Genomic DNA, 13,225 nt, shown 5'->3' on the forward strand with positions numbered 1-13,225 from the left:
GTTGTGGCCTTGCTCACTCGGTTGGCTGCTTCTGTTTCATGCACTTCTCCAGCACCGCCCACTTTTTGCAACACCTGGCTGCCTGCAGACCCTACAGCTAGAAGGGAAAAGGCAGGACCTGCTTTTGCTCTGGTTTAATTCTCTTTGGCTGCTGATGTTGCCCCTAGTTCAGCTCTGGGTGAGCTAATAATGGAAACTGGTCCTCAGAGGCTGTAGTGCGCTGCCTGAAATACTCCCCCCATGTTTTGTAGAGCCACTGCCCGTGTTGAAGTTGCACTTTTGGGGGGTTTGGAGTGTATTTCTTGCATTTATTCACCTGGTGATCACTTTTTGCACAAGGCCAGGTGTGCTCCAGTACCTCTGACCTGTGTGGGAGTTGGTGGGTGTGTAAATCATGAGCAGCAACACCCTGGTGTTACACACTCAGCCCCCAAACCTGATTTTCATAGACCAAGCTGGGAATGGTACACGAGAGCTGCAAGGTGAGACAGTCTCCAAACCCTCCCTGTATGGAGAAGAGGAGGAGGAGGAGGAAAACCATGGGGTGGCAACATCCAGGAAAGAATGCCTTCCCTCCCAGCTGCTCCTGCATCTCTGAGCAGGGAAAATCAGGTGGGCGGGCTGAGCCTGCCAGCAAAGTGCACAGGGACACAGGGACACAGTTTTTAGCAGTGCTAGTGGTGGTGTTCCCACCCCACGGGGCTGCCACTCCCTGGCTGGGTGAGGAAAATCTGCCCTGTGGGATGGACAGGCTGGGGAAGAGCAGCAGGCAGTGCCTGGAGCCCCTGGTCGTGCTGCAGTCAGTCCTCGCTGGGCTGGTGCCTTGGCAAGGTGGCTCCAGTGGATCTGGCCGCTCTGACACTCGGCTGTGGCTGCTCGGAGACCTTCGGGAGAGCCAAAGACAAAGGTGTCAGAGCCCAGAGCCTCCCTGCTGCAGCCCAGCCCTGCTGGATGTGAGTGGTCAGAGCCGTGTGACACTGACCCGTGTGACAGCACCAAGGCTTCCCTGCCCGAACTCCCGGTGGAGTCACACCGGGATGCACTTAGGGCTGTCCCAGCACCGCGTTTCCCTCTCCCGGGGGATTTTGGCAGGGCGCTGAGCTGCCTGTGCTAACCTGCGGCCTCTCTCCTTCCTACGAATTCCCAGAGGACACGACCTCGCTCCCTGCATCGCCCACGTCATCTGGGTGTGGGGAGCACTCGGTGACGAGGATGCCCCTCAGAGAGGCTGGGAGCGCATCTGCCCCTGGTGCCAAGGTCAGCGGTGAGCGCAGGAGGTGAGGTCCCCAAAAGCCTCCCATCCTCCGCGATCCTGCAGCGGCTCCCTCGCAGCTCCGCGGCCGGAGAAGGGGGATCCAGCCCTGCTCCGTGCCGGGGAAGCCGCGGATCCCCGTCCGGGCTGCTCCGGCAGCCGCAGGTACGCGGCCCCAGCCCCGCTCCGACCGCGGGGCCGCCAAACTCCCCGAAAAACAGCGAAACTCCGCAGGCAGGAGGGAAGGGAGAGCCGGGAAGGACGGGAAAGCGCCGGGGCTGCGGGAAGGCTCCAAGTTTCATCTTCCCCGGCCGGGCGGGACCGTTCCTCCGCGGGTTTCCCCTGCCCGAAAGCGATGCGGTTTGGCGGAGACGGAGCTCGGCTTCTCCGGGGCCGCTTCCCCCTGCGGCCCCGCGGAACCGGAGCGCACCGAGCCCCGCTCGGCGCCAGGGATCATTGGAGACGAGCCCTCCGGGGCAGCTCTCCGGCTTTGGTGTTGGGATTTTTTTTTTTTTTTTTTTTTTTTTTTTTTTTTGTTATTTCTTTTTTGTTTTCCTCCTCGTCCCAGCACTGATTTTCTCTAAACGCTCCGGAGCAGCGGGAGCGAGGCGCCCGGGGCGATGCGCGGCGCGGGGGAGCGCATCCCCGCCGGGGAGCGCCGCGGGCAGGGGACCGGCTTTCCCCAAACACTGCCGGACTGCGCTGCTCCTGGAAGGGGAACTCGATTTCCAGCCGGTTTCATTACTGGGAGAGACGCTGTGGTGGGGCACCACCCTCTACCTTTTTTTTTTTTTTTTTTTTTTTTGTTGTCTTTCCTTCTTTTTGGCTTTCTAAGAAAAGAAGGAAAAAGAAGGCAGGGAGCGGAGCGGAGCCGGGGCGGCCAGGCCGAGCCGTGCACCCCGGAGCCGGGAAAGGCCGCCGGCCCCTCGAGGCGTGGCGGGGCCGGTGCCTGCAGCCAGGCAGGAGAGCGGGGAGGAAACTTATTTCGAGTGGGGTGGAGAGGGGAGGGCAGGGGGTGGGGGTCGGGCAGGGAGCTATCAGCTCCAGGAAATGTGCCTTGGCAGCAGTCGGACGGGCGCTTCCCCGCAGGTCCGTGCGCTCCTCTGCCGAGCCGTCCAGGGAGCCGCGGCTCGCTGCGCACCCCGGGCAGCGCCGGCGGCGGGGACGCGGCGGGCAGCGCTACAGCGGGGGAGGCCGGAGCCGCCGCAGGACGCCCCAGGAGCCGCGGCTGCCGACGCCTCTCCCGCCGGCTCCTGGCAGCGAGACACCGCCCGGGCCGCCCCAGGTAAGCGGCCGAGCCCCGCCGACGGCAGCCCCGCATCCTCCCGTCCCGCATCCTCCCCACGTCGGGGCTGGGGGGCTGCAGCCAGCCCGGCCGGGGCAGCGGCTGCGCAGCCGGAACGGGGGGCCCGAGGGGTTCTCCCGTTGGAAGGGAGGGAGGGAAGGAGGGAAGGAGGAGGGAGGAGAGAGCGCGGCGCCGGGAGCGGGCGGGGAAGCCCCGGCCGGGCTGAGCGCGGTGCGTCCGGGCTGTGTTGGCAGGCGGGCGGCGCGACCCCTCGCCCGGCCCGGCTCCCCACCATGCTGGACGGGCTGAAGATGGAGGAGAGTTTGCAGAGCGCCCTGGACCCCGCGACCCCCTTCTCCTCCTTGCTGGGTAAGTCGGGGCGCCCCGCTTGCCCTCCTGGGGACCCCACAGGGCGGGGCGCGGCCGGGCGGGCCCGAGCGATGGATGGGCACGGGGGGTTCGGGAGGCCCGGCGACGGCTTTGCCCGGCTCGGTGCTGCCCGGCGCCGCTGCCTTCGCCCGGGGTGTGCCCCCGGCGCCCGCCTTCGCTGTCCCCGCTTCGTTCCGCGATCGCATTAAATCGCGTGTCCCCCTAAACCCCCCTTGTAACGAAGGGCTATCCTTCGTATCGAGCAATAAATAATTCATTTTTTCATTTTATCTTCGTTTTAATATCGCTTTCAAACCGTCGCCCTCTCTCTGAGCTGCGGCTCCGCTGCCGCCTTTGCAAAAGGAACGAAATTGGGGGCGAGGTGTCCCCCCCTGAGCTGCCCTAAGGCACAGGTCCCTCCTGGATCCCGCAGCAGCTCCCCGCACACCCCCGTCCCCCCGCGACCCACGGGGGAAGCGAGACCCGCGGGACCCTCCGTCCGTCCGTCCGTCCGTCCGTCCCTCGCCTCCCCGGCCGCCTTTCCCTCCGCCCACCCCAGCCCCCGGCTCCTTCCCCGCAGGCAGAGCCGCGACCCCCAAGTCGGTGTGCGAAGGGTGCCAGCGAGTGATTTTGGACCGGTTCTTGCTGCGCCTGAACGACAGCCTGTGGCACGAGCAGTGCGTCCAGTGCGCGTCCTGCAAGGAGCCCCTGCAGACCACCTGCTTCTACCGCGACAAGAAGCTCTACTGCAAGCTGGACTATGAGAAGTGAGTGTGGCTTGCCCCTCGGGGAGCCCCCCTCGCCCTGCTCTCAGCGCCCACAAAGCCCCAGTGCCCTGCGAAAGCTTGTGGTGGGGGGGACTGGTGTCCCGGTGCTGCTTTCCCGGTGGCTTTCCCTGCCCCGTGTTTGCCCGGAGGTGTCAGCGCTTGCCGCGGTCTCGTTGCCCCCCGGTTCTCCCCTTTTCAGAGGTGTTTCGTTGTGCTCAGGTTGTGTGTGCTCTGGGAATTGAGGATGTTTTGTTGGGAGCCTGGGAGACCCACGGTAGCCCCAGGTCTGCGCGGGGACGGGGCCAAGCATTTTCCCCTGGCTTTATTTTCCCATGGAGCATCGGCAGGAGGAAAGTTGTATCCTCCCTGACCTGGTCCTGGACGAGGTTATTATCCCAATATCCTCACAGGCAGGGAAATGCTATTGCTCTCCCCCCTGGTTGGTGGGGAAACTGAGGCACTCGGCAGGAGCCAGGGAAGGCCCTGCTGGATTTGGAGTGTTGACTCTCACTCAGGGGTTTTTCTGGGTCTGTGATGGTGAAGAAACTTGGGTTTTAAAGCCTCCCAACCCTGACGCTTTCCCCTTTGGAAGTGTGGGGTTAGGGGGAAAGACAATGAGAAATGCATTTTTCTTTTTGAAAAGAAAAACCATTCCAGTGGGAATGGGGAGAAGGCTGCTGAGTCTTTCCTCCCCTGCAGCTGCTTTCGTTTTTCCCTGCTCATCCCGCTCTTGCTCTCCTTTCCAGACCCCGCTGCCCAGCTGAGTTTTTGGAGCTGTTAAATTTTTGTTGCCTCTGGGCTGGTTGTTTCTCGAGGAGGGTGTAGGTGGGGGGCCACATCCCTCGCTATGGCGATAGCACGGTTGTCCAAGCCCTGCAATTTAATTCCCTTTTTTGTAGCAGAAAACAGTGATTGCTGATGCTCCCATCCCTGGCCTTCGCCGAGCTGGTGAGCGTGCCGGGGTCTAGCCCAGCTCCAGGCCTTCTTAAAGTTGGGGTTTTGGGATTTTTTGGGTGTTTTGGGGTTTTTTTTTCATCCTTTAAATCCCGTATTGTGGGTCTGAGTTTAATCACTATGGATACAAGGCAAATTGAAAGCAGAATTTGTGCGCGTGACCTTGTTTTCAAATGTTTACGAAAGAGCGGAAGAATTAGCTGCTGTGAGAGTGGAAAGGAGAGAGCTGTGCCACGGGGTGGGTTTTTGTAGGCAAAAAAAATTGTTGATATTGGGTGTGCTGCTTGTTTGTCTGTAGAAATTTAGCTACTGGCTCCCATACATTTCCACCACGGTTCAATCCTCGTTTTCTGCTTTTTCCGTATTTTTGTTTGGACCATCAAGGGGAAATTGGGGTGACTGTCACCCAGAAATGCCTTTCCAGCTTGCAGCACATGTGGATTTTACTCTTGACTGCAGCTTGTGAGCTCTTGAAGTGGCTCCAACCTGAAACCCTCCTCTGATGTCTGTTGGCCGCGAAAGAAATCGGTGCCGCAGTTGGCTTCTTGCTGTGCCCATCTCTCTCACTGCTGGGATGGACGAGGATGATTGCGGGAAAAAAATGTCACAAATTTTTCCTGAGGCCCGGGGATAGCACCATTTTTTCTGGTTATTTCCCAGCTGTGTTTGGGTTTGTGACTTTTGCCCGAGCCGGGAGGCTGAGGCTCTGCGATGGGCGGTTTCCCGAGGTGTGATGGTTTTAACCCCAACTCGCTGCTGGCCTCTTTCCCTCCTGCCCCTGCCTGCTTCTTGCCATCGTTTAATTGTCCCCTTGCATTTAATATTAATTATTTTAGCACAGGGTGCAGGTTTGTGTCCCTTCTCCTTTCATCCTCCCCACAGGACTCTGCTGTGCCGCTGGTGTGACTCCTTACCTGGTGATGGTAAGGATGCAGAGCAGAGTCCCAAAGAACTGCTTCCTTTGGGCTCTTCAGAGCTTTATATAACACTCCTAATTTACCAAAAATCCTTCTTTCTTTTCCCAAACACCCATCCTGCCTTTGGAGTGAGCATTTTGCTGGGTGCAGGAGCACCGTGCCTGCCTTGGCCGCGGTGCCGGCGCCGATAGCAGGGATTTGCGAGCGAAGCGCGCGGAGCAAGAGCCGCTGCTCTCAGACTGAGCTCATTATCTCGAGCTGGTTAATTATCACAAGTGACTGACACTCCTTGCAGTGGAGAGCCGCGGATCCTCCCCGTGGCAGCGGCGTAGCCGGGCTCCGGAGGCCTCTCCGGGTGGGAGAGCTGCGTGCGGAATGCTGGGGGTGTCAGGGAAGCGGTCGGGATCCAACCTGCCGCGGTCACGGCGTCGGTGTTCTGTGGTTGTGTTTGGTTGTGGGTTTGTTTTTTTTTTTTTTTTTGAAATTGAAAGAAGGGATTTCTCTTCCAGATGGTGAACGTTGGGGTGTTTTCCCAGGGAGGAGTAGGTGCAGAATTTTCCGGCACGTCTCTGTGCTCTCTGTTTGAGCTCTGTTTGTGGCGAGGCCGCAGAGGGTTAATGAGGGAGCGCGAGACGGCAGCTATGCCTTCGGTTATAAATACACCCATGGAAAGTGTTACGGACGGGTTTGAGCGAGCATCTGACTCGCTGGACTCTAGAAATCGAGGAGAATTTGTTAAAACACATGTTTTACATTTCTTTGTCTTTCACAAAGAGGAAGAACTTGGGATAGGGCTTGGAAAAGGATGGATTAAAGGCCGTGGGTGCCAGGTCAGGTCTTGGCATCTCTTTGGGGTGCCACGGCTCGGGGCCCAGGGGTGATTTGGATGGTGATGCTGTGTGGGAACTTGGGGGTCACTCTTGGAGCAGTTTCCCCAGCACTGACAGGGAGGGCTCCTGGAGAGGGACGGCTCAAGCCCGTGCCCCTGGGATAGCGTCTATTTGGGGCAGAGGACGCTCGTTACAGAACATCCCGAATCCCGCGGCAGCCCCCGGCGCTTGTCCAAACCTGATAAGTCTCAACTATGACAAGGTTCAGTCTTCGCCCTGGCCGGCTCCCCGGCTGCTGGGGACATGACCCGGCTGTGGGGCCCCTGTAATGGTGGTCAGGGGCTGGGTTTTTGCAGTGGCAGATTTGGGGGGGGCAACACCAAACCTACCCATAAACAGGGAGGATTGCTGGGAGCCATGGGAAGAGTAGGGCTGCTCTGGAGCTTTAAAATCTACATGGGACCAAGGAATCGTTGAGCCCCCTCTTTCCTAGTGGTGTTTCACAGTAGGTTTGCACTGTCCAAGCAGGGAGGGCCTGGAGGCACGGGCAGATCCCCGTGGCAGGTTCTGGGGGCCGCTGACAGCGGTGCGGTCATGACGGGGGGCGCAGCTGGGCAGCGTGGCGACGGCGGGACGGCTTGGCACGTCCCCAGCCGCGGCGCAGAGCCCCGGCCCCAGCCCCGGCTGGCAGGAGCAGATGGCCAGCACATCTCGGAGCAGGCCTGGCATGTGGGCGCCGGCAGTGCAGGGGCGGCTGCAGCCCCCGAGCCGCCGTGCCGGGCTCTCCCCGGCCGAGGCAGGCAGTTGTGTGATGCTCGCCCTTGTCTTCGCACGGCTTGATGGCTCTGTGCCGGTGCCAGCTTCCACGCGGGGCTCTCCTCGCCTGCCTCCTAAATCCCGGAGTCACGGGGCTTGTGTGGGTGCTGCCGCCTCCTCCTCTGCGAGTTAAAATCTGAAGTTGTGTCCGGCTGCAAAGGGAAATAAATGAAAATCCTTCCACCTTCCATGCGTGCGAAGGAACTTGCTGGTGTTGGGTTTTCAAATCACACCCGGTGTCTTTGCATGGGGATGAGCCTGAGTCCTCAGCAGCGTGGTCCTGCCAGGCTGTGGATGGATCTACAGGCTTGGGGTAGCCTGCTCTGGCCTGCTGGAGGCTCCTCTGGCAGCTGCTGGGGCAGAGGAGGCAGGGGGAAGAGGTTTGGAGCATGGTAGTTGTTTATCCTGCTGAACGTGGGTCATGGAATTGTGCAATTACCTGGCGCTGCTTCCCCAGCCCGGAAGGGCTGTGAGGGGAATAATCCCAGATGGATCAAATGGAGGCAATGCTGGACACTTCAGCACAGCCTGGTCCCACCAGCTGGAGAGTTCCTGTGGTGTGGTGGGTTTGTCCTGGTGGTCTCTCACCTTGCCTTGTCTCGCTTGGAGAAGTAGGAATTTCAGTGCTTTTTGTGGCTGATGGGACAGAACTGTCCCTCCAGAGAGCCACAGGCCTGCCCAGCTCCAGTCCAGCATGTTCTCTGGAGGCCCATTTCCCTTCTTGTGGGCATCCTGTGGAGAGGATGATGCTGACTTGGGTTTCTCCAGCTGGCCAGGCTCTGGGAGCAGTCAGGCTGGCCTGGACGAGGTAGCAGAGCACACACAATATCCCTCTTGGTGGTCTCTCTTTCCCCATCTCTCAGTATTTCCCTCTGGTGCTTCCCATGCTTCTTGCCTGCTCTCCATCCCCACCTAGCACCTCACCTCCTGCAGCAAACACCTCTCAGTCCTCACCCAGAGCTCCTGGAGGAACAGTGCTCACTCCTTGTGGCCTGGGAGGAGTGTGGCTGTGGGGCAGCTGAATCCCCACCGAGGACAGCATGGTTGGTACTGCTGGGCTGGGACCAAGCACCACCTCTTTTGGTTTTTGTTATTAAGTCAGCTTTTTGTGCAGGGAAGCAGCAGGAGGGATGTTACAGGGGCCACTGTAGGATCTGTGCTGGAAATGCCAGGCAAGCTAAATAGGCCTTGCCTCCATGTCCAGCAAGCCCTGTCCTCTCACTCATGGGGCTCCCCCTTTCCAGAGGGAGCAAAGGAGAGATTTGGCATCTTGCCCCTTCTCTCAACCCTTAATTAGCCTTGTCTTACAATTAATGTTTCACAGAAAGGCCTGGAAGTGAGTGAGGTTTGGCACATTTGGAGCTAGGCAGATAGACTTGTCAGCTCTCCCTCTGTGGTGGGGACGGGGTGGCTTTGGGGCCACCCCACTGGCAGTGGGATCCTGGAGACTGCAGGTCAGTACCATCAGAGTCACAACCTGAGCATCCTTGGGACTCCTAATGGTTTCTGCCATCTCATTTTGGACATACCATGGGGTTTTTTTTTACCTTTTTTACCCCACTCTACGAGCTGGTGCTCCCTGCTCAGCCCCCGACGCGGCTCTTAGAGCTGTGGGAATCGCTTCAGGTTTTTGCAGTCCTGACAAAGGCACCAGAAAGAAATCGGCTGGGGAAGAAAGAGGGGTTTGTTCGGTTTTGATGAGAATTTTGTCCCCACCAGCTGGAGAGACAGCTGGGGTCCTCTCCTGCCCCGGCTCGCCAGCCCTCACCTGCTGCAGCCGCCGGGCGCAGGGAGGGCTCTGCCGAGATGGGAATTTCACTCGGGGGCAATTTCAGAGAGCCCCCACTGGGGTTTGTGCTCCTGGGGGAGCCCTCCAGCAGGCTCTGAACCTGCTGCTGTGGCAGGGCCAGCAGATTGGGGAGCGGGTGTGAGCTGTGTGGGCAGGATTTGCGGTGTTTGCTGCCGGGACACTGATCTCTGCTGGCTGTCCCCAACTGTGCTGGAGCAGTGGGGTGGCCTCAGCGTGCCCAAACCCACTGCAGTTTCTGGTTCTGATGCTGCATGCTCATCCCCAGGGTGTGGCAAGGGGGGACCTCAAAGGCCCCTCTGCCTTGGAGCAGGAGAAAAGGGAATTTGGGGTCTAGGGGTGATCTCCTAGGTTCTGCTCCTGGCTGGGGAGGGGGAAAATCCAAACCCAGCAGTTTGGATGTGGATTCACAGTTCCCCACTTCTGGTGAACCTTGTGGTGGGTACTCAGCACTCGGTGCTGGAGCGTGTCTGAGGGAGGTGGGAGTGAGAATTGTCCTGGGTATTTTTCTTCTCAAGGTGTTCTTTGTCTCTTTGTGCTCTCTTGTCTCTGGCTCATGCCCTCTGCAGATGCAAACACGAAGCGTGGATAGGGCCTGCGCTGGAGGATTGTGCCTTTACCTGCAATTCAGTCAAGCACATCCTCTGTGGCAGGAGTGAGGAAGATATTTAAAGCAGGGAGAAAATACTTGGATTTTACAAGGCAAAAATACCGGGGTGAAGCCAGATTAATTTTTTTTTACATAAATGTGTTTTCTTGAGAAATGTGGATTTCTGTGTATTTGAGATTTCAGAAGGGGGCCTAGCAGCACTCTCTGTCGTGGCAAACCCTAGTTTTGTTCCTCAATACTTTTATCCTGGTTGGAATCCTGCTTCCTGGCAGAAAGAATCCAGCTGGTCCGTGGTTATCTTCTCCTGGGGTTGTTGGCCCTCAGGGGCAAAGGATGCACCAGTGTTGTCTTACATGTCTCTGTGAAACCAGCAGGCATCTCATTGCAGCTCTGTTTGAGGTTTGCTGTTTGTTTTTGTAGGGTTTTTTTTCTTTTTTTTTTTTTTTAAGATGGTCAAACCTTGGTTGCCCAGGAGAGGGGTTCTGTAATTCCTGGCTTCCCACCTCAAATATTTACGGACAGCCAGATGCCAAAGCTTTTGCAAAAGGCGTGGGGCAAGGCTGAGCTGTGCTGTGCTGGGGCTGTGCAGGGCACAGTGTTGGGCTGATGGCACCCCAGTCCCCTTTATTTAGGGGGGTTTTCTGTCTGGTGGCTCTCTCTTCTTGATTATCTTGGATTTTTCTAGGGTATTATTAACAGAAGCTTGCTAGGGATCCTTCAGGTGTTCCACATTTTGTAGGCTGGCGGGCTGAAAATGGGAGTTTCTCCCACAAATGTTGGAGCTTTCAGGAGGGTGATATGTGAGTTTCTGAGTGCAGGGGTGAACTCAGTGCAAATAATTTATTTTCTGAGTGCAGCGGTGGACTCAGTGCAAATAATTTATTTTGTCCTGCTGTTTTCAGTAGAGTGTTTCAAGTGCCCATGAATATGATCCTGTTTTTTGGGGTCAGGTCTTCTGCACTAGTGCCTGGTTTGGGTATGATAGCACACAAGAGAAAGAGCTGAGAGTTGGCTCTGCCACCCATAAAACGGAGCTGGAAATACAAATCTAGCTTTAAAATACTTCTTTCATCATCACAAGTGCTTACAGCATCTTACTGGGTGAGTTTGAACGCTGGCTATGAGTCCTCTGTGTCTCTCCAGATCTGCCTGATTTTTATGTCACGCTCGCCTTTGTGTTTTCCACCTTGGAGCACAGGTGAGCCTGAGCTTGTGTTGCAGCTCCTCCCAGGCACAGATTGGCACGATTAAGGTGCAGACTGGCAGGAGAAGGCACAGACCATTAGGAGAGCCCCTCTCCTGTGCATGCCAGCAGGCAGCAATGCCAGAGGGTCGCTGTGGATGACATCCCGCTCTTCCTCGGGGCCAACGAGGATGCTGGAGGAGGCTTCCTCTGCCAGCCCTTGTGCTTTGTGAGCGCTGCTCCTCCCAAGCTGTCTCCGTGTCACTGCTGTCCCCACATTGTCTCTCTCTGCTCCCCACCCCTCTCCTTCCCTCGTGGGTTTCTTTCCCTTGACAGCGGAACAAATCCCTTTTCACGGGACCGTCGCCCCCCGCCCCTGCCGTGCAAAACCCCCCTCCCCTGCTCCTCTGGAATGACAACCACCGTCCCAGTGGGGTGGGGAGCCCCTGAAATCCCTCTGGGCAAGGTTCCCTGCCCTGTAAGGGAGCAAAGTGGGGTCTTAAAAGCATAAGAGGCGAGGGCGATTCCTGGAGAATCCATTGTTTGCATGCAATTGATCTCTTTGGGAGGTGCATCCTCTCCTCTGATGTTGTGCTTCAGAGATCCTTGCATGGACCTGGAGCCTGTGTGTCCAAGGACTTCTTCCTTCCTGCCTGGGGGCAGTGGGGCCATGCTATAAGTTGATTTTTCGCTGCATAGCATTGCCCAAGGTGGCTGAGCAGGATGGGGATGGTGGGAATTTTCTCTTTGCTACTGAATGCTCAGGGAAGCTTTTGGCTGGAAAAACTTGGAAAGGAGAGAGAAACAGGTTAAGGGACCTGAAGGCAGTTTTCAGCTGCAGCAGCTTTTTTTTTTTATTTGAAAGAGGCAGTGTTGTCATTTTTTGCCTCCAACCCCTGCCATTGTAAAATCACAGGGATGCTTTTGTTGGCAAAATTTCTGCTTGGAATTCGCTGGCCCTGCTAAGCCTTTAATTCTGGAAAACTGCATCTTAGCTATGAAAAGGGTTATTAACCCCTGCAGTGATTTATCTAAATGGGAGGAGGGCAATGCCACTTGTTTGCAGTGGTGATTGAGATGAATAAATTCATGGGTGCTGCTAGTGGAGGTGGGAGTTTGTTGAGGAACAACCACAAAACTTCTGCCTGATGATTGCTGTGTTGAGTCTGGGTTGGAACTGCTCTCCAGCCTGTTTCTGGGGCACCTTTTCTAGGCATCTTTTATGTTTCTGGTCTTGGAGATTCAGCAGGAGAGGAGGGAATGCCAGCTGTGCTCTGCTATCAGGTGTGTGGGACCCCAATTCTGTGCTGGGTGCTGAGGAGGGGGTGACAGCCTCCTTTCCCCTTACACACCATGTTCTGTAGGTTCCTGCAAGGATGACAGCCTCCTTTCCCCTTACACACCGTGTTCTGTAGGTTCCTGCAAGGTGACAGCCTCCTTTCCCCTTACACACCGTGTTCTGTAGGTTCCTGCAAGGGCTGAAGGTGAGGGAGAGGCACACACAGGATTCAGCCAAGCCAAGGTTGGAATTTCCCCATGGAAATGCTGAACTCCAGGTTCTGGCTGCAGGGAGAGCAAGGTGTTGCTCACCTGAATGGTGTCCTTGAACCCAACCATCCTCTTGGCTTGGGTGTGTGTGGACTCTGGAGTGGTGGGGTGGCTCAGGCTTTTTCTGGAGTCCCACCTGTGCCAGAGGGGTGACCAGCAGGGTTGGTGATGGGGAGGGAGCTGAAATCCTGGGTGATTTAAATCCTGGCATCCCCTGTGCCCCGCAGCTCACTGGAGTGTTATTGAGCAGATAATTTTAAATGGTGCTGTGGGTGTGGGGGCTTGGTTAGGAAATCACTGTCTGAAACTTCTTGCTGCCTGCTCAGGTGGGTGCTGCTCCTTCCCTGTGCATCCATCATTATGAGAGGCTGAGAGAGCAGCCTCAGTGGACTGGTGTAAAAGTTTAATGGAGCTTAAAGCCTTGGAGGTCAGGCTCTTGAGTCTGAGCTTGTTTCAGCTCTGGATCTGGGAAGGAGGAGAGGCTTCCTGCATGCATTACCTCAAGGACATTCAACCCCACGCTGATGGGAGAAGCTGTTGTGGAGATGGATTAGGAGAAAGGAGTGAAAGAAGACACCAGAGATGGGTGAGGGTGGGTGGAGGGCCCTGTGTGGTGAGTGTAGCTCTGTGTGAGATGTTTATCCTTGGCAGTGGGAAAGCTGCCCATGACATGGACAAAGTTTTTCTGGCTCCTGCTGTGCCAAGATGCCCTGTTCAGCCCCAAACCAAGGTGGTGCAGGTGCTGGCATGCAGCAGGACCTGGGTGGCTCAGCCAGCTCCTGTGGGAGATGCTCCAGGCTGGGGAGGGTGGTTGGGATGTGGGACACTGCGAGTTCTGTGGCATTGTTTTGTTTCTCCATGGCCAGCCAGGTTCCTGCAGTGATGCA

General features: G+C 57.0%; 1 protein-coding gene across 1 annotated transcript in view; it reads left to right on the top strand.

Moving 5' to 3' along the window:
* Positions 1-2,802: 2,802 nt before the first annotated feature.
* LMX1A (LIM homeobox transcription factor 1 alpha) overlaps positions 2,803-13,225 on the top strand; it is a 44,236-nt gene continuing 33,813 nt past the window's right edge. The window contains exons 1-2 of the mRNA XM_064719761.1: positions 2,803-2,906; positions 3,487-3,673. Coding sequence (XP_064575831.1) covers positions 2,831-2,906; positions 3,487-3,673 — 263 coding nt within the window. The 5' untranslated portion in view covers positions 2,803-2,830. The remainder of the gene's footprint in view (positions 2,907-3,486; positions 3,674-13,225) is intronic.

Source organism: Zonotrichia leucophrys, chromosome 8, assembly GCF_028769735.1.
Source record: "Zonotrichia leucophrys gambelii isolate GWCS_2022_RI chromosome 8, RI_Zleu_2.0, whole genome shotgun sequence".
Taxonomy (NCBI): Eukaryota; Metazoa; Chordata; class Aves; order Passeriformes; family Passerellidae; genus Zonotrichia; species Zonotrichia leucophrys.